Here is a 27,909-nt window from a genome sequence, read left to right as displayed (position 1 = left end):
TTAAAAGTTTTGATCATTTGTGCAATGTTTATTAGAATACATTTACAAATCAACATACTGTGCCCAGAAACACAAAGAATAGAAAGGCAAAGAAACATCATTGGAACTAAAAACAAAAAGATGAAATGCTTAACAATTTAGACAACGCCATTAACTATACAAGAACAAAATTAAATTAATTAAAAGTTGTATATATTTTAGACCTCCATAACCTGAGATCTGAGGTTTCCTTCACACACATCATACCCCTTCCTTTAATGCTAGAGAATGTTATTTACAAATGTTTACCTTGCAGTAAGTTTCACTGATAGATGTTAGCTAAGCATTGTAACAGCAACTCAGGAGAAGTAAAGTAAATAAATTTCATAATAGCAAAAGCTATATACTAATATTTACACATGTATCATCTTGTTGATTGCATCTCAGTTAGTAATTTAAGAAACATTAAGCTGATCTGAGTTTACTACATTTCTAAAGTAAAACTAATTCACAAACCAAATTTATATTCTTATTTGACAGACTTCCAAATGTTATTTTGTATCATCTGTTTGTTTTGAAACCTCAGACTTTTTGTAGTGTACACCGTGTTCTTCAGCAAACAGGATCCCAAGTTGCAGAAAGAAAGTCTCTTGTGGTCATCTAGTCCACTTTCACCACACTGTATATTTTGGTCACAAACCAGAAGCACGCAACAAATCCAATAGTTCCTGTAAACACACACACAAAAAAAATTGTAAAAATGAAACCACATGCTTTGAGAGTGGAGTCTGTGATCACTTGTAATTTACACATTGGCTATACTGTGTTGTGTATCTGATGTACCTAAATATTGATGATTAAGACTCTACTGTATGTATATTCTTCTTATATTCAAACAAAAATTAAAAATAGAGCAATGTGGGTAGATGAAAAAAATATCCATGGGTCTATTACTGCCCAAACCTCCAAATTATGGAAGAGCACAATGGTTTAACTGTAGTCAATGTCATATCAAATGCAAAACAAGATGGGGTGTCATGATTAACATATATCAATGATACAACACCTAAACCAAATTAAAGCCAAAAATAATTCATTATAGCTTTACAATTTTAACAGCTCTTCAGTCCATTAGAATACCATAAAAAAGTGCACAATAATGTAATAAACCTTCACAATGAGACAAGCTAACCAGTAATTCAGATTAGGAATTACAAACGATATCATGACAATTTTTCACGCTCTTCAAACCAGTGATGTTTTACCGACTCATTTACCATGATACCTTGTTACAGACCCAGCTGTGAATCAGAGATTTGTCATGAAGCTTGAAGCAGTCCCCCTGCTGAGTCTGACCAATGACCTGGAATGCAATAGGGATGCCAGTGCCTACAGCATGTGCTGCTCTGACATAGCAGCAGGGCACCGTCAAAAACCCTCCGATGCAAACTTTCAAAATCACTCTGTTTTTAACAGATGAGTAAGCACTGGCAAAGTATTTTTTGATACAAGAACTGTGGATTTTTCTTTTCATACAATGTATCATTGCCTTTGTGCAATAGTGGATACGTGCCTCATGACATATATTGTATGCGACAGGGTCACTTGTTAGGTTAAGCAAACAATTCAGATGTTTTTTTGGTATATAGGGATGCTCAGGTATCTTAGCTTGGTAGGAAAATGCAAGGTCACATTAATAGCATTTCAGTGATTGTGTGTTTTTTTTTGCATTACATACTGAAATTGTGTCATTTGGTGTGTGGGTAACACTTTTCAATAGTTAATATAACGAAAGTTATCTAATTCTTAGATCACAGCAATAGACTATTATAATAATGCATGTAAGACAGCACTATTTAATTATCTGGTGCGTACACAATACATTTGTTTCTGACCCCTCCCTTGACTTCTTTGTCCTGTAGTAAAAATGCTAACAATGATGTGAAGGTACCCAATTGTACAGGTCATCTTTACTACTCCCAGGATTCCTAAAAAAGAAAAACACTCAAGAGCTGAACCAATCAACTTCAACTCACCAACCGCTGCTGACTCCTACAATATGTACAGCAAGCTGAAGCCGTAGGAGATATATGAATAAGAATAACATATTGGACAACCTAGAAATTAAACACTTAAATGTGTAGGTACTGTTCAAGGAGATACTAAGACATATTTGTGCTTAATTACGGTCATCTGTGTGGAATGTAAATATAACCCTTCTATAGTTTTGTAATTTTGTAAAAAAGGGGGGTATGTAACAAAATAAATACAAAAACACATTTAAAAAAAAAACAAGAAACAACTTGACTGTTCGTCTTCATTTTAGCAAATGATTTTTACAGCCGGACTGATTCTTTTCATCTTGGCTTACTGCAGCAAAACACATCCTACTTAAAATGAAAAGTACATCCCAGTCCTTGTATCATGTTGCTGAACTTCCTAAAGAGGCAGTGGTGCCCAGTTCTGACCATGTATAGTGTGCAAAAAGGCTGCAATTGCAAAACTAGTGAACTTGATTGTGAAATTGTGTTTTCAGGGATTAGAATGTCATCACAGGTGACATGTATGCATACATGTTAGGAAGAGGAGTAAAAAACAGACATACCTGTAAAAAGGAAGAAGATCAAAGTCATTATCAATGTATATCCAAGATATAACATTGTACTGGCTAATCCTGTAATTTGGAGTTTAGAAAAGAAGTAATGTATTGCGTATACTAGGAAATACACAGCAGTAAATCCACTTGTGAGGAACGAACGCCACTGCCAGTGATAGTCCTGCAAGAACAAAAGTGAATGTAAGACGTATATTCAAATGTAACATAAATAACTAGTATTTTTACACAAATACTATACTATGCATTTCATATTTTGCTCCAAAACAAGAAATCGATTAAAATAAAAAAAAAATAAAAAACATGCTGAATGACTTTTGAAAATTAACTTTTTTTTTTCTATTAGGATTATACTATGAAGAGGTACAATTGATATTCGATATTCTATTAATTTAAAAAAGTATTCTTGTAAGCATATTACAACTGATGAATGCATTACTGGTACAGCCTTGTATTTGAGATAGATTTTAAACTTACCTCTGCACAAAGATGGAAGTAACACAGCAGAACTGTGGCCTCAGAGCATGTGATTACAAGAATGATAAAGACCAGGAATAAAAATCCAAACATGTAATACATTTGATGGGACCTGGAACACAGATTAAAACAAAAAAAAAAAAAAAGATTAAATTGTACACTGTATAAAACTTTATACTATAGACTGCTACACAAGAACAGAAAAACAATATGAATTAGATATACCATAGTTTTCGAAGTGTAACGCACAACTATTTACATATTTCTGAAGATGACGAAGAGGGGTGCGTGGAATGTGCCAAGGCAGTTAGTAGCCTACTGTATACGGCTTGTTGCTATGTGAAATATGCTGGGGAATGTAGTGTTAAGAACCGATACCGGGGCGGCGAAAACTGTGTGTGTTATCCATAGGTAAGTGTAATAGAAAAAAAAAATTACAAGAATGACAAAAAGTGTGGGGAATGCACCGGTGCGCAGTATATTTGAAAATTACGGTATATATACTGATGCACAATGAAAACACAACAGTCTAAGTTTTACATCAATAGCTCATTTGGCACACACATAATGCTTTAAATAGTGAGCAGATAAGTTTGTTGATTGTTTGAGTACTATTGTTCCTTGGGATAAAATAGTGAGCTCAAATCATGTGATTTCATAAAAACACCAGGTGCTCAATGCTTGGTATTTGAGTTGAGTTAAAATTGCCAAAATGAGTTGATTAAGAATCTGTACAAATAGCCATTCGAAGAGACATGATTTTAATTAACACAAGAACAGCAAAAGATACAACCATGCCCCACTTGAGTAATGAAGATCGCCTGGTTGCTATCGGCATGATTGAAGGCGGCCTGTCTGTGAGAGAAGTTTCCCGGAGAATGAGATGTTCTGCTTCAACAATCAGCAGACTAGTCCAGAGAAACCAGGAAACCGGCTCTGTGAGGGACAGGCCACGTCCTGGAAGGCAGAATGTCACCACACCAGCCCAAGACCACCACACCCAACTGATCCATCTGCGTAATCGTTTTCAAACTGCAGTGGCTACAGCACGAGAAGTTCCAGGAAGAAATAACCCGCGCATCACCAGAATGACTGTAGCTCGCCGTCTGCATGAAAATGATTTGCATGCTTGGAGGCCGTTCAGGGGTAACACGTTGACAGCTATGAGACAAAATCGCTGTCTTCTGTGAGCCAGAGAACACCTGAGGTGATGGCAGAGAGAGTGGTGGAGTGTTTTATTTACCGATGAATGCTGTTTTACCATTGACAGACCTGACGGAAGACAGCGTGTGTGGAGACGTGGTGGTGAGCATTATGCGGACTGTTGCGTTGTTCAAGCCAACCGGTGGAAGTGTGATGATATGGGGAGGAATCTCCTTTAACACAAGGGCAATCTTACTGCTCAGCGATACATGGACGAAGTCCTTGAGGTAACAGTTTTTTCGTTTCTGCAAGCCAATCCAGACGAGCCGATATTCCAGCAGGACAATGCAAGACCACACAGTGCTAGGATTACAATTGCACAACTTCAAGAAAACAATGTCGAGGTCTTGCCGTGGCCAGCTTTTTCTCCTGACCCGAGTCCAATAGAACATCTGTGGGACCAAATCGCCAGTGCTATCCACAGGAGACAACTGCAACCAGTCATTCTTTGCCAGCTGGCTGCAGCTGCACAAGAGTGGCGGAACATCCCACAGCAGTCTATCCAGAGGCTGATCAGGTCTATGCATCAACGCTGCCAGGATTGTGTTAATGCTCAGGGAGGTCATACCCGATACTAACTTTGTAATGTTTTCATTATGAAAGTGTGTCACGTTTCATACTGGAAATTTATGGTGTTTCTTTGATATGTATTTTTGTTCACATTTTCTGTGGTCTTGTTTGATATCTATGTTTCAAATATTTGATTAAATCCATTAGATATGAGTGTTGCATTTCTTTTGTATATATTGTTTTAAAAGAATGAAACTATGGAAGATGAGAGTGATAATGCATGCAAAGTGTCCATGTACTCCTTAATTTTGTAATCTATGTAAACCGACCAAATGCTGTTGAGAATGAAGAAAAGCTGGATGAAGATGCATCCAAAAGGAAGAATTCCTCCCATGATGATTCCAGGTAGCGCTTTAGTGTAGAAGGATTGCTCTGGAATTTGGCGAGGTATCTGGTTAGTGCGAACAGGATGCTCAATGGCCTTAAAAAAAACAAAAAAACACAGAAATTTAAATTTAGGAGTAACATTCAAATCCAACATTAAACCACAACAATATAATAAGTATTATCTACAATGGAATAAGCAAATGTGTCAGCATTTGTTTTAAAATAGTAATACAAGAGTACTTACATTCTTCTTAAAGCCAAAGTAAGCACCAAGGAAGGTCAGTGGTACGGATATGCAAAACCAGAGCGCCAAAACAGCAACCAAAGTGCCAAACGGAATTGCAGCAGAAGAACCCTCTCCCCATAAAATGAGGTTCATAACAAAGAAATCAGCAAAAACAATTCTAGAAATAAAATGTAAATGAAGAAAACAGTTAGTTTTAGTATGAACATACAGAACATTTATTCAAGCAAAGAAACAACAAATTAACTACAAATGATGAATCAATCATCTAAAATGCTAACCTTTTCTCTTGATTTATATATGTTTAAAATTAAATCATTCATTAAGGTAATAGTTTGTTAAGAATTCTCACAGATTCCCAATATAGCATTTCTTTTGCATAATTTATTAGAAAAATGACCTATTATAACTTCTACAGGACTACGATTTTCATTTTGAAGATTGAGAACATTAGAAAGAAATTTATTTTGGGGGGAAACACATCTATTAGCATTGTTTATACAAATTACAGGTTGCGCAACCATGTATTTGTTGATTCTGCAACATCAAATGTACATTAACACTAAAGCACCTTTTGAGTATAAACATTCATTAAAGCTAAAAATGCGTTATGAATGACTTGTTTTCATATACAAATGCATTGCTGAAACGTATTTATGTGGTGGTGAAATCCTATCCACTAATGTATTTCTATACCGTGAATAATGTTTTTAAGGGTCAGTGGTTTCCAGGGTCATGCACAGAAACTACAAAAGAGTAGTGGGATGTAAAAAATGAGGGATTCACCACCATGTTTTATACTTTACACAGCACATTTAAACTATGCTGAAATTCAATATTAATTAAAAGCTATGCATTTTTATTTGAAATTAAGTTTGTCTTTATATCATTACATTTCAATGACAAGTGTTTTAATATGTACTCACCCAGGGCATAAGAAGGCTGTTAGAAGTACATTTGTTTTCCATTTTTCACCACCAAAGGCTGTTTTAAAAGAAAGTTGATACACTTTGTTAATTTAAAACAGGTCCAGACTAAATACACTGGACCAGATGTATTTGTCAAACTTGTATCTGTTGATATTGCAAAACATACTGTAAGCCCACTTTTGAATCCATAATTAACCTGGTATAATATGAAGCACTGTATTTCCCTTTAAGAAAACACTCTTTGAAAAATGATCTTTGCTGAGGAGAATTAATCACTCAAGCCGAGCACCTAGCACAAGATAATCCAAGAACATTTATTGGATTTCCTTTCAATTGTAATTTAGTCAAAGAACTGTGTTTCATATTTCAGCATTTTTGCTGACTATAAAAGGAAAATCTATTTAAAAAGTACCTAATTAAAAGAAGAAAAAAAAAATACCAGTTACTCATCAGTATGGCCCTGTGAAAATCGCAGAAAGTTTCTTTAAAATTCATGGCAGTGTCACAGGTAAAGTATCGTATTTTGCGGAATGTGCATGGAACTATTTTATAAATTATGTGTACAGATTATTATTATTTTTTTTTTAAAAAACATCAAATAGAGAGATAAATGCACTGACATGATCAAAATCAACATCAAAGTTGACCTGTTTATTCAAGCACATTACAACAGCTTGTGAAACAGTGTTGTAATTAACAGTCTGTAGGTAAAGTGTATCTGCAAGGACAGCTTTCAGTTCTAGTACGTCAGATGCATGTTCACCATTTAGGTGAACAAACAAATACAATGTGTAACCCATACTGATTTTGGGAATGTGACCACTGACAAGCAACCAGACTGTTTCACCAATTCCATAATCTCCTACTTGTGATACTCGACAACTTTAGTTAAGTATTCATGTCTCAGCTGGGCTGATGAAGGAATCACTCCACCATTTGCTACACTCAGTCTGAAGAATTTACGTAACTTTTAGTTGTCCAATTTTATCAAGAGGGATATTTGCGCAAACAAATGCCTCTGTCAGGTCAAAATGTAAGAATGTAATGTGTTTCGTGTTTCACTGTTTTCAGTGGACTTTTGGAACATGTAAGTCAGAGCTTACCTCCATCGCCCTGTAAAACTCCTGCTGGATACTGCTTTATGTGATCTGCTGCAGACACATTTTTAGCCTTTTTACAGTGTGTAGTATTTTAATTTCCCGCCTAGATTGCATATAGTCTGCATTGCATGACAATCACTGCACAGCACTATGTCCATGGCGAACAGTACACACAGGCACACAGCAGAGCTGTACAGTTTTCAGGTTATCAGAATCTTGCGAGCAGGTACTTTATAAATAAAGTAGCATTTAAGAGAAGTGGTCTTAACCTGGTTTAACTTGTTAATTAAAACAGTGGTGTGGCTAAGAACAAAACCAGAAGTCATTACTGTACAGTTGTCAGTTGCTGATGATAATTTGACTAATGAGCCAAGCCCTTGTCAGTATGTATAATCTCTACTTACACTTGTAAAATCTGGCAGCAACATAACCTGCTGGAGTTCCCAGCAGAACCCATAGAACCATAGCGCATGTCATCAGGGCTCCTCTGTTAGCAGGTGATAAGAATCCCAGGCATGCAAAAACTGCAGGGTTTAAAAACACATACAAACATCCTTGTAAATATTACACAACACATTTAAAAAAAAAAAAAAAAAGGGTGTCCTCGGCACACTGCTTATTACCGACCCCTGTAGACTGGCCAGGGTGCCTGTGGGCTTGGCTGTAAGCTACCCAGAGCTGCGTTGTCCTCCGACACTGTAGCTCTGGGTTGGCTGCATGGCGGGCCTGCAGAGTGAAAAGAAGCGGTCAGCTGATGGCACACATTTCGGAGGACAACGTGTGTTCGTCTTCGCCTTCGCCCTCCCGAGTCAGCGCGGGGGAGGTAGCGGTGAGCTGAGCCTAAATACAATTGGCCATTTCAAATTGGGAGAAAAAAATGGTTAAAATCAATTGCCGACTACTTAAAAAAAAAAAAAAAAAAATAGCGATTTAGCAAACCAACAGTGTTAGCGTTTGCGTTTCAGTTGACATGTGAAAACCTGGTGTAAACTCTGCGCCAAATACATGGTCGACTAAAAATACCGCTGAAACTACCAGGGAAGCAGGCAAAGAAAAGAGAAAAAAAAAACAGAAATAAAAGAAATATGGAGTGCGCACTGGAATTCTACATGGCCAGACAAAGAGAGAGAGAGAAAGAGGAGATGTCCCCAAATATTTAGAAGTCACCTGTCTTTTCTGAACCTGTCTCACACAATGTATGCAGCAATTTCGCCTCAACAGACAAACAATCACGGACATCTGCCAAATGCCTCAGGCTGACCTGGAAAGAGACATGCGGACATCACACGGTTTTATGCCACTGGCTCGTTCCAACGTACTGTGGGTTATACTGCAGGCATGAGTCAGTCGGCTGTATCATGTGCATTGCGAGATGTAACTGCAGTTTTAGTGAAGCGGGAAGGAGAATTCATCCATTTCCCTGTCTTTCACAAGCTGCAACAAAACACAAAGCCGGGTTTTCTTGGGAGGTATGGGTTTCCTGGTGTCCTGGGAGCCATCAATTGCACACATGTGCAGCTAAGCACATCAACACAGAATAGGCACCTCTACATAAATCGTAAGGAAACCTATTCTGTCAACGTACAAGCAGTGTGTGATGCCAACTACTACATCACAAATGTGTATGCACACTATCCTTGCTCTGCTCATGACTTGTTTATCCTCGCTACCTTGCAGGTGGCAGCTGCGTTTCAGCAGGATGACAGTCTGAGAGGCTGGTTGATAGGGGGCAACAGGTATCCAGTGAAGCGGTGGCTACTGACAACGCTGCTCAAACCACCGACCCCTGCCGAACAGAGATATAACTGCACCTTTAAATGTGCCGTACTGTAATTGAGCGAAAATTTTGACTCCTCAAAATGCGAATCCAATGTTTGGATGTCTCTGGGGGAACACTACAGTACACTCCTCAGAAGGTCAGCAATATCATCCTGGCTGGTTGTGTTTTACACAACATAGCTCTCCGTAATGGATGTTGAACTTACAGAGGAAAGATTACAGGGTTTGAGGGAAGCAGATGCTGAACTTGAAGCCCCAGTGGTGGAGGGTGCAGATGCTGCAAATGCCAGACAGGTCAGACAAAGCCTTATAAATATTACTTTTTTTATTTTGTAAGCATTCACTCTCCCCCTCCAGGCAGCTTAAAAAAAAAAAAAAAAAATGTAGCCTTGCTTGAGGGGCTTACTCACCCTCCTCACTTGGGCTGCTGGACATTTAACATTTTTGCGCTTTTGTCTTCCTTCTTTGTTTCTAGTTTAAAAATACCCTCCATTCGCCATCGCAGACCTTACTCCCCCCACCGTGCTTTGATTGGCTGGGCGCATGATTCACTATTTGATGTGTGTTAAGACCCGACTTCTAAATCACATTTTCGTGCGCCATCGCTGAGCAGAAGCGGCTGCGCACATATTTGCTAAATAGGGCCCAGTTTGTATTGTGTAAGAGATGACATTGTGTGCAGTTTGGTAAGAGGACTGCAAAACCAAGCTGAGCTTAAACTATGCAAAATTATATTTTATCATTTTTTGATACCCTACGCTAAACATATTACGTTTTTCATCCTGACAATGAAGACTGTACACAATTAATGTTCAGTGTATTTCAATATTAAAACATTTGTCTAGTACTCATTTTTAAACAACCATTCAGCCTAGGAAAATACAAAATGAGGACTCAAAATGACTGATGACTTTACGTACACAGAGTGACAAATGTCATAATGAAGATCTGTGTGCCGGACCCGAGGAAAACAGACAGCAGCATTCCCTTCCTCGGTGGTCTGAAGACATCCCCGTGAACAAGCTTCCAACCAAATTCCTCTTGAGCATCCTCCTGGAAAACAGCACAAAGATTTTTCCAAACATCACTGTGGCTGTGAAACCAATTACTTTTAATATATTTCAAATACCTCAACCAGCCCTGAAATAGCCATTAAGCTGAAGGCTGACTGATAACTCCAATAATGTTAACTGTCGGTCCGTTTGCTCGGCAGAGAGCTGTTGAAATAAATTAGTCTATGCCATGTGAATAAAACCATAATAAAACAGCTAAAATTAAATGCTCTAATTATACTGATATGTCAATGGCCTTAAAACTAAAAACTAGACTAATATGAATAACTTGTATCACCAGAAAAATGAAAAGAATATAAAAATAATACAATTAAAAAAGATTGCCAAACGGGTCCATAATATAAGCTATATGGTAAAATATTAATTTAGGCTGTAAATCTGTGTTTAATAGATTACATATGTAAACCTCTTGTGTGAACCATCAATTTTTTTATGAAAAAGTAGACTTGATTTTGTATCTGTAAGTCATGTATATATAATAATATAAATATATAATATAAATACTGAACCTTATTCAGGATTTTTAATTTCTGATTTCCACTTACTATCGAGTCCATCTGGTTATATCTTGCAATATCCTTGTGAAGAGTCCTAAGCATGATCATGGCCACCATACCAGAAAGGAACAGAACGATCACCAAGGAATTCATGATGCTGTTTGTAGGTAGGATAAATAGAAAACAGAAAGTTAACAATTATTTACAACAGTCTACAGGTATTTCTCTTAGGTCACATAAATTGTTACCTGAACCACTGAATGTTGGTGTGAGGCATGGACTCCAAAATGTAATCCCACCTTGATGCCCAACGAATATTTTTATCTTCCTATGGAAACACAAAATAGTTTTAATTATAATTCAAAATAAGATGAATAACTTTTGAAAAAAAATATTCATTGCATAATTATATGATTGTATATAATATACTTATTACTACTATACATAAATTCTAAAAGTAAGAACAAAATAAGTGAAGTATTTGAAAAGCAAGTTTAATCTCAATCTGCAAACGAGTAAAAAGCTAAAACTATTGAGATCTATTTGCCCAAGTTAATATACTGCTTTATAACTTACATTTAGCCATTAGGGATGGAAACTTTAAACATTTAAACGTATAAACTCTAAAGAAGTGGTAAAACCTTTAATAATATGCTAGACATATAACCGGTCATGTGAAAAATGTCACCAAACGCATATTTCTTTATGCATTGACTTTAGAATTTTATCATCAGCAGTCTGTCGCGTATCAGACTGCTCTAGTGCCACAGTAAGGGCGGATATTATAAAAAGGAAGGGGTTTGGCAATTGCCTCCAAGTAGCTTTTCTAATTGGTGCAACAGAAAGATTGACACTGGGGCAGGTTTTATTCTCAGTCGATCTGGCGCTTCATTGGTGCTGTGTGTGTGTTTATGCCTGTAGTAGGCGTGGTATGGCATCAATTCCACAGCGGGGTAATAACGTTAATGACAAGCGTTTTTTCTGAGTTTGTTCTATATTTAAAATGGAAAGTCACAATGGAAGTCACATTTGGAAATATTTTGAGGAACCAGACGAGAAAAACCGTGGTATGTAAATATACCAAACAAAATTGTCATACCACAAAAACACAAGTTCAATGCTTCACAGTTTGAAATGAAAACATTCAGAATTATTGTGGATGGAACTACTGATGGCAATAAAAAGCAAACATCCATAACAACATTTGCTATAGATTTGGCCGAACAGGACGTGATCCCCTTTGAGGACAGTGCGTGTGAATCGTGAATGCAGCAGTTTTGAAATCGATGTTAGATTATCCCAATACTGTGCAGACCCATACAACAATAACAGCGAGGCTGGAAAAACTTAAAGAAAATTGTGCTGCAGCTGTTCATACATAACTTTCAAAGGGAGAAAGTTGCAATTACCACAGACTCGTGGACCTCATTCCCCAATCTTCCCATAGGTGGAAGGCTTTTTTCACTTGAAATTGTTCTGTAAGCTTTTGGACTGAACGGCCGTTTATGTTTAGTACAATTATTATTAGTGTGTTGGAACTACTGCACTAAAGTAAAGGACCTCTGAGACACGCTTCAAACAGGTAGGCCAGGCATCTCTTTTTACAATTTACTTCGCCATATACAATTAACTGCACAATGCGGCAAACATTATATGAATTACTTAATATATTACTTGATTGTGTGTTAGTTTGGCATTTAAAATAGGACTTGTGGCAATGTTTGGGAGGTTTATGTACACTAGTACAGTATGCAAAGGAAAGTGGCGTTTGATTCGAGTACTCGGAAATTGTAATGCTCAAGTACTCGTCTCGAGCAACAATAAATCTCAAAAACCCCACCACGATTATCAAAGACCGCAAACTTTTAAATCTCTGAGGCAGACTTTTTAATATCAGTCACAGTGCTCTTTAAAATTACAAAATATTGTGCTATTTTATCCCTGGTAATTACCTTTTCCAGAAGTGAAAGTATTTCCAACTTTCTTTCAATTGTAAGCACAACTCGCTTTCATTTTCCTGATGTTCGTCTCTTTTTTTAACTTTTTTTTTTTTTTTTTAAACCATATAATTTTTGGGCAAAGTTACTTATATTAAAAAAAAAAAACTACAAAAAAACCCTAACAGGTTCCTGTTTTTTTTGTTGTTAAATGATACCTTTAAGAAACACACTATTCTAAAAACATTATACTATCCGAAAATGTGTTCAATATGTATATAGTATAAAGTTATATTTTCACTAGCAACTTTAATTACAACCATAAATAAACATTTCAAAATATACTTTGATGTGTACGTGTTTTTTTTTTCTTTGTAGTTAAGTGCTTGCAATGTTAAAACGTTATTTGTTTATTTGCTTAGAAAATACTAACCAGGGCTGTCAGTATCAGCATGTAATATAGAGTGTGTGTGCATGTATGTGTTTCACAAGCTAAAATTCCTATAGGATCACCCTGACTAACTTCTCTAGGCAGTGACCACAAACATACATTACAACACAGGACACCCTGTTTTGAAATGTTATATTTAAAAATGTTATATAAGACAAAAAATGTACTCTACTTACTTTAAAATATACAGAATAGGTATATGCAATTTTGACTTCTCCTTCTGCAAATTTATTTTTTAAGTCCATAGGAACACCCGAACAATCTGGGTTGTCTATATGAGTGTGCTTAAAGCTATGAAAAAAGAAAACACGATTAGAAATATACTGACATAATTCCTTTTCATTTTTGTACTGCATATTAAAATTGGCAGACTACATTTTCTCAAGAAAATTAGATAAACACCCATTATTCAGGATAATAAATAAATATATATTATATATATATATATATATATATATATATATATATATATATATATATATATATTAGCTCAAAGAGCCAGCTGCCATATACATACACACATATACAGTACTGTGCAAAAGTTTTAGGCAGGTGTGAAAAAATGCTGTAAAGTAAGAATGCTTTCAAAAATAGACATGTTAATAGTTTATATTTATCAATTAACAAAATGCAAAGTGAGTGAACAGAAGAAAAATCTACATCAAATCAATATTTGGTGTGACCACCCTTTGTCTTCAAAACAGCATCAATTCTTCTAGGTACACTTGCACGCAGTTTTTGAAGGAACTCGGCAGGTAGGTTGGCCCAAACATCTTGGAGAACTAACCACAGTTCTTCTGTGGATTTAGGCAGCCTCAGTTGCTTCTCTCTCTTCATGTAATCCCAGACAGACTCGATAATGTTGAGATCAGGGCTCTGTGGGGGCCATACCATCAATTCCAGGACTCCTTGTTCTTCTTTACGCTGAAGATAGTTCTTAATGACTTTCACTGTATGTTTGGGGTCGTTGTCATGCTGCAGAATAAATTTGGGGCCAATCAGATGCCTCCCTGATGGTATTGCATGATGGATAAGTATCTGCCTGTACTTCTCAGCATTGAGGAGACCATTAATTCTGACCAAATCCCCAACTCCATTTGCAGAAATGCAGCCCCAAACTTGCAAGGAACCTCCACCATGCTTCACTGTTGCCTGCAGACACTCATTCGTGTACCGCTCTCCAGCCCTTCGGCGAACAAACTGCCTTCTGCTACAGCCAAATATTTCAAATTTTGACTCATCAGTCCAGAGCACCTGCTGCCATTTTTCTGCACCCCAGTTCCTGTGTTTTCGTGCATAGTTGAGTCGCTTGGCCTTATTTCCACGTCAGAGGTATGGCTTTTTGGGCGCAAGTCTTCCATGAAGGCCACTTCTGACCAGACTTCTCCGGACAGTAGATGGGTGTACTAGGGTCCCACTGTTTTCTGCCAATTCTGAGCTGATGGCACTGCTGGACATCTTCCGATTGCGAAGGGAAGTAAGCATGATGTGTCTTTCATCTGCTGCAGTAAGTTTCCTTGGCCGACCACTGTGTCTACGGTCCTCAACGTTGCCCGTTTCTTTGTGCTTCTTCAAAAGAGCTTGGACAGCACATCTGGAAACCCCTGTCTGCCTTGAAATTTCTGCCTGGGAGAGACCTTGCCGATGCAGTATAACTACCTTGTGTCTTGTTGCTGTGCTCAGTCTTGCCGTGGTGTATGACTTTTGACAGTAAACTGTCTTCAGCAACCTCACCTTGTTAGCTGAGTTTGGCTGTTCCTCACCCAGTTTTATTCCTCCTACACAGCTGTTTCTGTTTCAGTTAATGATTGTGTTTCAACCTACATATTGAGTTGATGATCATTAACACCTGTTTGGTATAATTGTTTAATCATACACCTGACTATATGACTACAAAATCCCTGACTTTGTGCAAGTGTACCTAGAAGAATTGATGCTGTTTTGAAGGCAAAGGGTGGTCACACCAAATATGGATTTGATTTAGATTTTTCTTCTGTTCACTCACTTTGCATTTAGTTAATTGATAAATATAATCTATTAACATGTCTATTTTTGAAAGCATTCTTACTTTACAGCATTTTTTCACACCTGCCTAAAACTTTTGCACAGTACTGTATATATATATATATATATATATATATATATAGATAGATTTGAAGTTTTAACTTCCTTCTTGAATCTGAATTAAAATACTGATAGTTTATGTTCTTGTCGTGCACTTTCATTACAGCTGAACTCTGAATACACTTTATTAGGGGACTGTCAAAATAAGGAAGCCATTTCCATGCACAATAGATGTCTAACTAAAATATACATCCTGTTACTCCTGGCCACAAACTATTTTGAAATTAATTTAACAGATACCAGTAAAAAGTCCAAATTTGATACCAGTTTCATGCAATAGCATTAATTACCTTTTAGGTTCCATTTTGGCAGCCACCAGTCTTGAACCTGCTGCTTCGTGTTCTACCACATGGTAAAAAATGGTGATATCAACATGGTTGAAGATGTAAAATGTATCTCTGTCATTAAATTCGGACTGCAAAAACAAACAAACAAAAAAAAGAATTATTCACAAATCTCTAACTACAGATGAACCCGCTTTGTATTATGATTGCTATGCAGGCAAAATTTGTGATATAAAGCAGGTCATGATATAAACTGGGTTTCATGTTTGCCTATGACAGCACATTATGGGTGCGAGAAAAAAAAAAGAACGAACCAACAGTGTTTTAATATTGTACATTCAGTCGCTCTTTACATTTAAACAAATTGATATAGTTTCCTACAGTACAAATGTTTTGTATCATTAACTGGAATGAAACAGTTTGTGTCATTATCTAAAAAAAAGCCTGAATTGTCGACTAATGAGAGCCATCAATTAAGTGTTGCACTTGGTGTTTTTTTGTGTGCACTTGTGTAAGACTGACTATGTTAAAGAAAAAAAATTTGGTGACATTGGTGTTTTGTAACCGAACTGTATCCCGGTAAGATCGCACACGCAGCATTTGACAGGCTGCACACAATGTCAGTTTATCAGCCAAGATGATTATTGGTTGTTAGTTGCGTTGGAAATTAATTATATCCTGTGGTTACTTAGTAAAGCCCGGCCACGCAGCATTTGACAGGCTGTACAAAACGTGGCAATAAACAGGTTTGTGAGATGATATTAACAGTGGTAATTTCTCAAAGAACTATGGTGCATGGCGAGTGATTTTGAAAAATCGTGATAATAAACAAAGTATGATATTAAACAAGGTGATATAAAACGGGTTCATCTGTATTTCAACACTGCAGACCTGTCACAAAGATAACTCATTTTACAAATGCAGACAATTCAAGTAATATAGATAATATAACTCCACTCAAAACAGCAGACCAATAGGCCTACATTCCCAGTACTGAAACTTCATCAAGATTCTAGAAACAGTTTAATAAATATAAAATGTTATTGAATACATCAGTATAGACCTTTGGAAAACATTCTGTAATGAACTTATTGGATACATCTTTATGAATAGGGCCTTATTATTCTTATTTGTTTGTATTCATTCTCAGCTTAACACCAACATATCTACTGAAATGTAATGCATTACTGTCCACCAAAATAGACCACTAGTATTAGTCTTACCCAAACAGAACTTGCTCTTAATGGAATTTACTCTTATAAGCAAATATTTTTACTATAAAATGTAACTGTTCCCAAATGTAATTTACTGTATTTTTTATTTTCTTATGTGAATTTGCTCCTATTTACTACTGACTTTATTGTATCTTATAATTGCTCTTATCTGTAATGTAATATTTTGTAACAACTGTAAGTCGCCCTGGATAGGGGCATCTGCCAATAAATAAATAAATAAATAAATAAATAAATAACAACAACAACAACAACCTATTACTCTCACTTGAGCATTAGCCTAAATCACATGTATCCAAGACTTGCAAACATAATTATTTACTATGACCAGAAGAGGGAGACAGCTGTGTTCTTAATTATCACTTATCCTTGCACAAGAGAGCACATTTTATTTCACTGTACTTTAAGAGCTACCATCAGAACTTTCAAGCATGGCTAAATGCTTGAAAGCTATGGCCAAAAGTTTTACATCACCCTATAGAATTAACTCATTTTGCTTCATAAAAGTAAACTGAATCCTGGTTTTCCATATACTTCATGAAAAACTGTAACATTTTGAAATCCAACGTGAATTACTGTACTACTATTATGAGCACTTATAGTGCTTTTTTTGATTGGTTACAAAAATGCTCACTATGTTTAAACATAATGAACCTTAATTGAGGCACTCCTAGAAAACAACTGTGTACCAAACATTAAGACAATAACTCAACAAAGTCACATGACCTCGATATGGCAGTTATATTAGGTCAGAGGTCAATGTCACGGTCACCAACACATTTATCAAGGAGATTTTTCCAGGATTTCCATAACATTAAAAACATGTAAACATCTCAAGCAGTTGAAGTAGTGGAGAAGCCAGAATGACACACACAATCTCAGGGATGATTCACTACTTCTGCAGCACCTGGAATAGGGTTGGGTCAATAGAAATAAAAATCTAAGGGTGACACACATACATACTTAGAGAGATGGGACAGGTATCTAGGCAGATTCTGATACTGTCACAGCTGATTTCAAAGACTGATTAGCACTAATCCTGGAATAGCTAATGTTACTGTAGACAAGGTAGTCTTATGTTATGTAAAACCAGCCGTAAATAACTTTTGCTAAAGAATGTTCCAACAAAGTTTCATCTTCACTGAATAAGCGGTTCTCTAGCTATATTTAAAACTACATAAAGTGTGGCACACCTCTGTGTGTTTCTGGTGATATGCATTTCCAGCTGGGGAAACATGAACTCATGTTATTATTTTAAGACACCATCTTCTAAAAATAATAATAAAAAAGTAGCAATAGAAGAGGGTCTGAAACGATCTTAATATTACTGACATTGACAACACAAGCATCTTTCGGACGACCATCCTCAGTGACGTAACAACCAATAGGAAAACCAGGATTGCAGAACTTCTGTCCATCTTCTACATCATAACACCATGTCACTGGCATATTATCAACAATCCTGCAAAAGCAGAGAAATAAACATTAGTTTTACCAAGGTGAGAGAGACAACCCACGTGCGGATACGTTGCTTGACAGGTTGTTTGGTTTGGGAGAAATTCTGAGGCAACTGATTCTCAATGGAGAGATGTAAAAAAATAAAATAATAATAATAATAATAATAATAATAATAATAATAATAATAATAATAATAATAATAATAATAATAATAATAAGGACCTATTTTGTACTTCAAGAAACCGATTATTAAATATCAAGAATCATATATGCACATTTGCAATGACTACATATTTTTCTGATTTACGTATAGTTCATAAACTGACCCTTGGTTGTCACAAGACTGGCTGCAAGCTTACAGACAGCCAGTTTCTATCAATGACTTGCTCCTGGGGCCAGCAGCCAGCACTCAGCTAATCTGTGGGAAGCCAGCTGGCTCCGACTTCCCTGGAAAACAACCACTCATCCCCCTGCTGTGCGCAATTGAGATCTGGAGACCTGCTTTATCTCAAGGCAGAGTTCAGATCTCATCTTGACACACAATGTCAATCTGAAAAACATACCATGAAGGAATTTCACTTCATTAGATCTGATGCTTTAAGGATAAGGCCTTATTCGCTGTAGACAAGAAAACCCAAACTGATGAAAACTAGTCACCAAAATAATGTATTTGGTAAATTATTAGTACAGTTAAATGGCTGTTGATCCATACACCTCTTGAGCAGACAAGTTAGAAAGCTTGAAATATTGCTTACACAGTTTTATGTCAAACATTGCCAGACACTGTTTTTGTATTGTATTCTTGATACACAAACAATTTATTCACATGAATACTAACATTGTAGTTTAGGATATAAAGACCCATTACAGGTGTTAGTATCATTAAAAAAATAGATACAGTATGTTTTTTTGTGGCATGCTGTATCTGATGGAATAATGTGTTCAAATGAAATAAAATGGGTATTTGAAAAAAAACCTGTGTTGGAACATTTTATTTAGATATAAATGAATTTTTGGTCTTCGAATACAACTCACAGAATGGGTTAAACATTCAAGTCAGATTCTGGTTAAATTCCTAGTTAGACAGTAAGTTGATAAAGATCTTTCTGGTCAGTTTTGCCTTTGTTAGGACAAGGCTCCAAGACAATCTGAAAAAGGTGTTGGCCTCTCCTTTGATGTCCAGTTCTAACAAGAAAGGCATTTGCCATTTAGGGTGGATCATTGTTTTTCTGTTGGAGGTACCAACACATTGTTAAACATCTTTACAAACTAGATATAAAACAGGTTTTCTTAGGAGAGTTATAAAAACTAGCTACTTCAAAGAGAAACTGGATTGAACCAGATGCTTGGAAGCTAGGGTTAGGACAATGGACAATTTACCAAGTGATAAGAGATTTGTATCTTGTGTCTGATTGGTTTAAAGAAAAATAATGATGTCACTGAAAGACTGCATTTAAACTGAGAATACCAAAATGTTCTTTGTATTGCTCTGATCCGTGCTTGGAGAGAGGATACCTGCAAACTGTTGTCACCATGTAACCTTTAAGATGTCTGGTTGTAACTTTGCAACTCAGAACTTTTATCTTCAATAAACTACACTTATCTGGACTCGAAAGCAAGAACCCCCAACTTCTCTTTCACTTCTTTTATTGCTTATCACAACAACCTGTATCACTGATATGGTCAGAGGTTTAACGTTTACTGGACAACAGCAGTAATGGGTTATGTGACTGAAGGAATCATAGAAAACAGCTGCGTAACAACTGTAATGGCAGTATCTGAACGTGTCTATCATTTACTGTATATGGCTAGAGGTTAGGGATGTCAATAGTTGAGACTTTAAACACTAATTAATACGTGTTATGTTAAACAACCTTCGTAGATATGTCAAATAAGTAGGTCAAGAGGTCAGCTGTAGTGTGTATACAGTAGGATGTGTAGAGTGTAAGGTTATTAATTTTCTATATAAAGAGATGTTGTACATGTGTAATCTTAACCACATGAACGCTGTAGTGTAACAGTGCTCTAACAGAGGACTTGTCTGGGGCTTTTGGTTACAAAAATGTTTAATGTTTAAACATAATGAACCTTAATTGAGGAACTCATAGAAAACAGCTGTATACCAAACATTAAGACAATAACTCAAAGCATTGTCTCTATACCCTAGATAACAGTCACATGACCTCAATATGGCAGTCATATTAGGTTAGGAGGTCAATGTCACGGTCACCAACACACAACACCCTCAGTCATGAAAAACTTCCTGCATTAAGAGTAGACAAGCCAAATTTTGAAAAATAAAAATATTGAAGTGGTTCCTGTTTAAAAGGTAAAAGTAGTAGTTTAAAAGTAAAAAGTAAAATACTCACCAATGATGCTGATAATTAAGAAGCATGCCCTTCTTTAAAAATTCTAATTTTTGCCTATCGTCTGTTTTTTTTGTGTCATATGTTTTGGTGCAAACGTGTTTACATTGTTCTTCCTTTTTAAATTCAAACTGTAGGGAAAAAAAAAAGTTATTTAAGAAAGAGAGATGTTGAACACAGAACACAAATTAAACAGAAATTTGCATGGTGCTTAATTAAAAGAAAGTATTTATTTCATGCTATTATAAACTCAAACAATTTATAATACAAACCTTATATGGCGATGGTTCAATTCTCTCCCCAAATAACACCTGCCCAAGATTTTCAGATGGACGCTTCTCAGACTTCTGAGCACAGAAATCAAACCTGGATAATCAAAAACAAAATGAAACTAATGTCATACACCAGCTACTCTCACTTGAATTCAGTGTACAAACAGTCACTCTTAATTTGGACAAAGGTTATGATTTAAAACTGATATGCCTTCTGGGAGTTTTTCTTGCACTGTACTCATTTCAATTCAGCACTTAAACCCCCCACCCCCCTATTTTAACAAACAAAAAGGTCACATTTTTTTAGAAGTGACTTTACACGCACATTTCATGCTGGGTCGTCACTTTCAATTTCCCAAAACCTTTTCTATCATACCCATTATTCAGTTTATGTAAGTATTTACTAGTATCTTCTAATGAACTAAGCTATCTGGAAATGTTTGTATATTTTTGCTTGCAACCCTGTCATTACCATTCTAGTTTCCCTTCTCTTAAAAACAAGGAAGAGTTGTTTATATGGCACCCCACATGGCATCCAATATGTACCAAAATTCCAATTTTCTTGTGTGGAAGGAAGACCTTTTTTTTTTTGTCTTTTATACTTTAATTTGGTACTGAAGATATTTCAAACTCTACACATTATTGATTGCTCCCAATTGCTGGTAACCAGGCAATGTAAAAATAAGTATTTAGGTACCAGGACAATGTATAGAGGTAAAACATACAGGCTAAGCCAATAATCTACTCTTAGGAAGAAAAGCCAGAAATACCAGTAAAATGTTTAAACAATTAGGGCCCAATTAGGGTCAAAAGACTATAAATATACATAAATAAATGTCATTGAGCTTTAAATTTAGATGATAACAACAGTTCACTTAAATATATAGCATGTTTCATGACCAAGTCCACCCCAAAACAAAGTTAAATATACATTGCATTTAAAAGCCAAGTCAAACAAAAGAAGTCTTAAGCCCGGGACAAGACAGGCCCGGCGTGGCACACCAGGCATTTTGCTGCCTGTATCGCTGCCATTGCCTTCATACAGATCAGTTGGACAGATCAGCTGAGCGGTGCCACTCAAATCGAATCCACAGCGATTTTTTTCTGGCTGCCACACGGTACTGTCGGTGGATTAACCAATCACAGCCAAGTGCTGACAACACGTGCTTGCCACGAAAACTCATGAATGAAACTGTTTTCTACGGAGGTGTCCAAGCACCCCAAAGCGTTTGATCCCTCCCATATTTCATAAAAGGACAGGCAAGTCAGTATTTTATACATCACCCCTGATAAGCATTCTTCCTGCCTTTTTTTATTATTTCTGTAGTTCACTACTATTTTTTACTAAATAACTGGCTGTAAAAGGATAGTAGGCTACTTGCTGTCAGCAACATATTGTTTGTTTCTTTGCTAAGCTCAGATCGCTCATTTCATACACCTGCATACAGATGACAGAAAAACAAAGTTGAAACACAACCAGTGTTTTTATTTAGTAGATTATACTGGGGGCATTACAGCTTTGGCCAAAAGTTTTGCATCATGCCCTATAGAATTAAATAATGTTAAGCTGACATATTGAAATTACATATCAGTTTGTGACATTTAGAAACCTAACATTAAATACTGTACTACTATTGTCGTTTCCGGTAGACTTTTGAGATATTTTGTAGTTTCTTAGATTGCATGATGTTAAATAAAATATCAAAATTATGTTCATACAGGTTTTTGTTTTTTTTTAAATAATGTCGGCATCCTAATATTTTACTAGGTGATGCAAAACTTTTGGCCATATATGTAAATTATATTCTAGTACATAGCCTACGGCGTGGTACCGACAACTACTGTACTGCGTAGTGCATACCACTCCTGTGTGTCCAGGTGCAGACTAGCGGTACAGCACCGTGATAATGACCAGCGGTGCTTGTCTGTCTCGGGCTTAAAGGTGAGATTTAACCCTTTGTCAACAGTAATAGTGCAAATACACCACAGTGTGTTTAAAATGAACATATCTCATAACTTTGAAGGTTACGGGACATCCTTACATGATTAAATGTTATGGGGTAGCTGGTGGAGATTTATGATGCCAGGTAACATCAATTAGAAAATGTACAGGGCAGGAATTCTATGTCCCGGTTAAACCTGTGTTGATTTATTTGCTGGAGAAGTGCACTTTATATATGTTTTTATATCAAATGGCGGTTGGCTCTGAAACTGTACTGTTCTATTAATTGTTTTCTCATAGTAGTAGTAAAAAAAAAAAAAATGTCAGTACTTACACTGTGTACTCATAGGGCAGTACAGACTCCACTGAATCCAGTCTGTTCACAAACAGCTCAATTTCAGACTGAAAAGATACAAAAACAATATGTTGATATCATAAGAAAAGTTTGGGAATGAGAAAAGGCCATTTGGCCCATGAAGGCTTGTCGCTGGTTAGCATGCCATTTTCCCTTGGGGGGGGGGGGGGCACTCATTTAAAAGCACTAAATTTAGTCATTTTTTAAAAATGTTTCCAGTGTTTTAGATCCTACTACTTCAACTGGTAGGTTATACCATGCATTTATAACTCTCTGTGTAAAAAAGTGCTTCCTACCTTCTCTTCTAAACTTCTATTTACTCAGCTTCCATGTATGCCCTTTTGTTCTCTTTGTGCTAAATAGCAAGTAGTGTCTTGGGTTAGCTATACCATTTATGATTTTATGGACTTCAAATCAAGTCCCCTCTATCCCTTCATTTTTCTAGGCTGAAGAGATTTAATTATTTAAACCTGTCTTCATAGTCCATGCCATTAAGTCCTGGGATCAGCCTAGTTGCCCTTCTTTGTACCTTTGAGTGCAATCAGTCTTTTATGTAGTGATGTGACCAAAACTGCACACATTATTCTAGGTGGGGTCTAACTAGGGCATTGTATATTCTTAGCATGACCTCTCATGCTAAGCATGCCTTTTTAATTGCCTGTGGCGGAGTGTCCCGCACCTTTGTTTATTATTTATTTTATATTATGATTTATATGTTTATATGATGGTGAAAGCAGATTGTTATTTGTTATTGTTTTGTGTTTTTGATTATTAAACCTCGTGAGGATGCGTGACTGATCAGCTACCAATTATTTAACTAGCTGACAGTCGCGCATCCTTACTAAACTCGTGCAGACTGTGGCCGAGGGGTAATAAGATAATTAACAGCTATTTAACCCCTCGGCCAGAATATAAAAGCCTGCAGCTGTCCGCGCTCAGGAGGAGAGCGTACAGAGGACAGTACGGGAGAGCGAGCAAGGAAAGAAATTAAAAGAGAAACAACTGCTAAGCGTGCTGGTTTTTACACCAGCACAATACTTAATTGTTTGGCCAATGTGCCCTTTTGTTTATGTCTTTTGTTCTGTTTAAATCTTTTGTTTTGTTTATTATTTAATAAAACACTGAGCGCCGTTGCGCTGCAGTTACACCCACCATTCATTGTTTTGGTTTCTGTTCCTGGTCCGTGGCGTCACCACCTACACGCCACTCAACAACTCTGTCACATTGCCTGACCGCATTGGCAAGATACTTTTAATGATGACTCCGCTATAACCCTGAGATCCTTTTCAAAGTCCTCGTCCCCTATTTCCATCTTGTTAATTGTATACTTATAACCTGGATTATTACACCCACTATGCAATACTTTACATTTCATAACAATAGCATTTATTTGCCACACATTTGCCCAGTTACAGTGGTTTGGTATCATCTGCAAATATAACAGTTTAGGTAATTAATATAAATCAGGAACAGTACGGGTCCAAGTACAGACCCTTGGTACCCCACTAAGTACATCCCCCAGTCTGATTTTACACCTCTCACTATTACTGTTTTTTTTTTTTTTAAACTTTGTTTAAAGCATGCATTTGCCAGTAAAATGTCAAATTAAGCCATAAGAATGAAACACATATCCTTGGCTTGACCATTGCCTAAATTAGCTATATACTGAGTTCCTATTAGTAATAATTTACTAATATTGTAAGAAAACCTGGATCTATATATAGATATAGATATATATATATAGCTGGCTCTTTGAGCTAATATATATATATATATATATATATATATATATATATATATATATATATATATATATATATATATATATATATACACACACAATTTGTTTTCAAAACGACCACAACATTCCTGCAAATTATTATAATAATTGTTGTATTATTTGTTTATTTAGCAGAGGCGACTTACAGAGACTAGGGTGTGTGAACTATGCATCAGCTGCAGAGTCACTTACAACTACGTCTCACCCGAAAGACGGAGCACAAGGAAGTTAAGTGACTTGCTCAGGGTCACACAATGAGTCAGTGGCTGAGGTGGGATTTGAACCGGGGACCTCCTGGTTACAAGCCCTTTTCTTTAACCACTGGACCACACAACCTGGATTTTTTTTTTTTTTTCAAAACGACCACAACATTCCTGCAAATACAAATTGGCTATCAAATGAGCTAACCAGCTATGTATTTACGAGTTTTTGGGGGGGTTTTTAAGTTCATGTTATAAATGCAATAAAGGGGGTGTGTTGATAATGTAACGTGTAGCTCAAACTACAGTAAAGGATTGACACAAGTGTTCTGGCTGACAGGAGAAGTACTTCAATCCACTGCACATCTCTATGTACAGTGACCTAGACATATTGATACAAACTCACTTATAGCTTTGAATCAACCACAACATAAGTATCCGCAAAAAGAACAAACAGAGCATGTCTTGTTAACGAGTACTGTTTTCAAAGCTGGCCCAGAACTCAAATTATACATCAAATGGTACACGCTGTATTCACAAGGGGTGTAAAAATGCACTCCCTAAAGTAATAAATAAATAAAAAAATAAAAAAATAAAATAAAAACACAGTAGAGATGTACAGGAGATTTAAGGACTTCTCCCGTCAGCCAAAACACTTGTTTCCATGTTTTTAGGTTATAAACAAACATGAACCGATTTTTAACTCTGTGCTCCAAATTAATGGAGCATGAAATCAAACATTGAACTGCAGCGGGGTGTGATTAAATTCACAGGTGTCACTGTCAACACACTTGTATTTTATTGTGATCTATCAGAGTTAAACTATAACCTGATATGACTGGTGACGTTAGTGACCTTTTGGTTCTCCAGAACCATCCACATGAGTTATATGCAGTAGTAACTGGATAAGCACGTCCGACATTGACTCCTGAAAAGACAATTCAATTCAAACACTATCCTGACTCAGAATAAGGATTACAGGTATACTGTGGGTCAGAATATTTCTGTTGAAAGGTACAGTACACTACAGCAATACAAGTCTAGTTCCAACAGATTTAAAATGTAAACAGTTTAGTTAGTCGGAGAATGATGTTTTGGATTTGGGCAAGATGCCGACTCTGGAAAATTCTGCAAATACGTAGAGGCCTTCACTATTAAAATTGAATAACCAGAACCACCTAATACTTGAATAAATAAGAACGATAAACAAACTAATATTGATGTTTTGACTTTCAATGCTTTGTAACTCACACAGGGATGAATACATCCGGGCCAGGGCCCTGGAATGACATGAAGCCTTACAACAATCAGGATAAAAAAATAAAAATATAAAATATGAGTAGGCCCCGACGTATTCGAGGATAGTTACCCGGCAGTCCGGTACTCCTTGGTCTTTCCCAGCTTGATTTTTCTCGCAGAAACTGACAGGAGCTAAACCCGGAAGATAGAAAGTTGAAGCTGAGCGGAGGGTGCTCGTTAGCAGCAGAAAAACCCTCAGGGTGCAACGGGCATCACAAAAAACAAGCATGTTTTGTTTTTTTTTTTCAATCAAATAGTGTTAAATTTAGACTAGCACTATATGTTAATTACAAAAAAATGTCACTATTAATAAATGAATGCTGTTATTACGCTGGACGGTTTATTGGAAGCCTAGTACTGCGTCCCACTTCTCAATCCCGACACGTCATCTGCTGAGCCGTGCCGAAAGGGGTTGTGGGACACTGGAGGGGGAGGAGAGCTTCCTTCGGAGTACTTCGTAACAGCAGTAACTTAAGAGTTACATACAATGGTCCTATTTACCACACATGTAGCACTGGTGTTTTCTTTGATACATGATATGAATGTGGACAAAAAACGTGTTTGGCAAGTCTGTATGCAAACTTATCTTGCTGTCATGATAGACCTGTGAAGGGCAGCAACTGGATGGATTTTAGTTGATGATTGCAACATGTTTAATTGTTAAAGGAGGCTGTGTGGTCCAGTGGTTAAAGGAAAGGGCTTGTAACCAGGAGGTCCCCCGGTTCAAATCCTATCTCAGCCATTGACTCATTGTGCGACTCTGAGCAAGTCACTTAATCTCCTTGTGCTCCGTCTTTCGGGGTGAGACATAGTTGTAAGTGACTCTGCAGCTGATGCATAGTTCACACACCCTAGTCTCTGTAAGTCGCCTTGGATAAAGGCGTCTGCTAAATAAACAAATAATAATAAATAATACAGCTATAATATTTGGCACCCCCTGACTTTCAAGGGTTAACATTCAATGAGACAACCAACTAATTCTGAAGTGGTTTTCTGGTTAATTTCCTTTGTCAATGTAATTACCTTTTGTGGAAACCCTAACTACTTTGGCGATATAGCATAATGGGTATTAACTTGCTACTTTCTGTACCCTTGCTTGGACAAACGCACAACTGGAAAACAATATTACCTATTGTATGTTAACTGGGTTTAAATATTAACCTTTGAAAGCCAGGGTGCTGCCATGTATCATAGCTCTATACCATAATAATAATAATAATAAGAAGAAGAAGAAGAAGAAGAAGAAGAAGAAGAAGAAGAAGAAGAAGAAGAAGAAGAAGAAGAAGATTTAACTACAACAAATTACTTTACAACACAATCTCCATCTGTGGCGCGCGCATGTAAGTGAAAGAAAGCGGGGAGATTCTAGGGAATGCAGAATATTAGATCGTGAGACGACAATACAAAACCAGGTTAG

General features: G+C 36.6%; 1 protein-coding gene across 1 annotated transcript; it reads right to left on the bottom strand.

The window, feature by feature from the left end:
• LOC117407274 (transmembrane 9 superfamily member 2) lies at positions 1 to 26,941 on the bottom strand. The gene is made up of 17 exons (XM_034012089.2): positions 26,563 to 26,941; positions 23,193 to 23,260; positions 20,917 to 21,010; positions 20,648 to 20,775; positions 18,153 to 18,282; positions 15,595 to 15,719; positions 13,357 to 13,471; positions 11,041 to 11,120; positions 10,841 to 10,949; positions 10,143 to 10,275; positions 7,848 to 7,967; positions 6,341 to 6,398; positions 5,415 to 5,574; positions 5,113 to 5,264; positions 3,071 to 3,182; positions 2,585 to 2,756; positions 1 to 707 (listed from the first exon to the last, which is right to left on the bottom strand). The coding sequence occupies exons 1-17, from the start codon at positions 26,719 to 26,721 to the stop codon at positions 640 to 642; spliced, it is 1,983 nt and encodes a 660-aa protein (XP_033867980.1). The 5' UTR covers positions 26,722 to 26,941; the 3' UTR covers positions 1 to 639.
• Positions 26,942 to 27,909: the final 968 nt, after the last annotated feature.

Source organism: Acipenser ruthenus, chromosome 8 (assembly GCF_902713425.1).
Source record: "Acipenser ruthenus chromosome 8, fAciRut3.2 maternal haplotype, whole genome shotgun sequence".
Taxonomy (NCBI): Eukaryota; Metazoa; Chordata; class Actinopteri; order Acipenseriformes; family Acipenseridae; genus Acipenser; species Acipenser ruthenus.
Note: the sequence above shows the minus strand (reverse complement) of the source record. Positions and strands in the feature narration are given on the sequence as shown.

Excerpts from the sequence above, each read along its gene's own strand:
- LOC117407274 (XM_034012089.2), bottom strand. The coding sequence starts at position 26,721 with ATGCTTGTTTTTTGTGATGCCCGTTGCACCCTGAGGGTTTTTCTGCTG. Across the intron at positions 20,776-20,916 it reads TTGAACCATCGCCATATAAG|TTTGAATTTAAAAAGGAAGA; the intron begins GTTTGTATTATA and ends TTTTCCCTACAG. Across the intron at positions 10,276-10,840 it reads ATAACCAGATGGACTCGATA|GAGGATGCTCAAGAGGAATT; the intron begins GTAAGTGGAAAT and ends GCTGTTTTCCAG.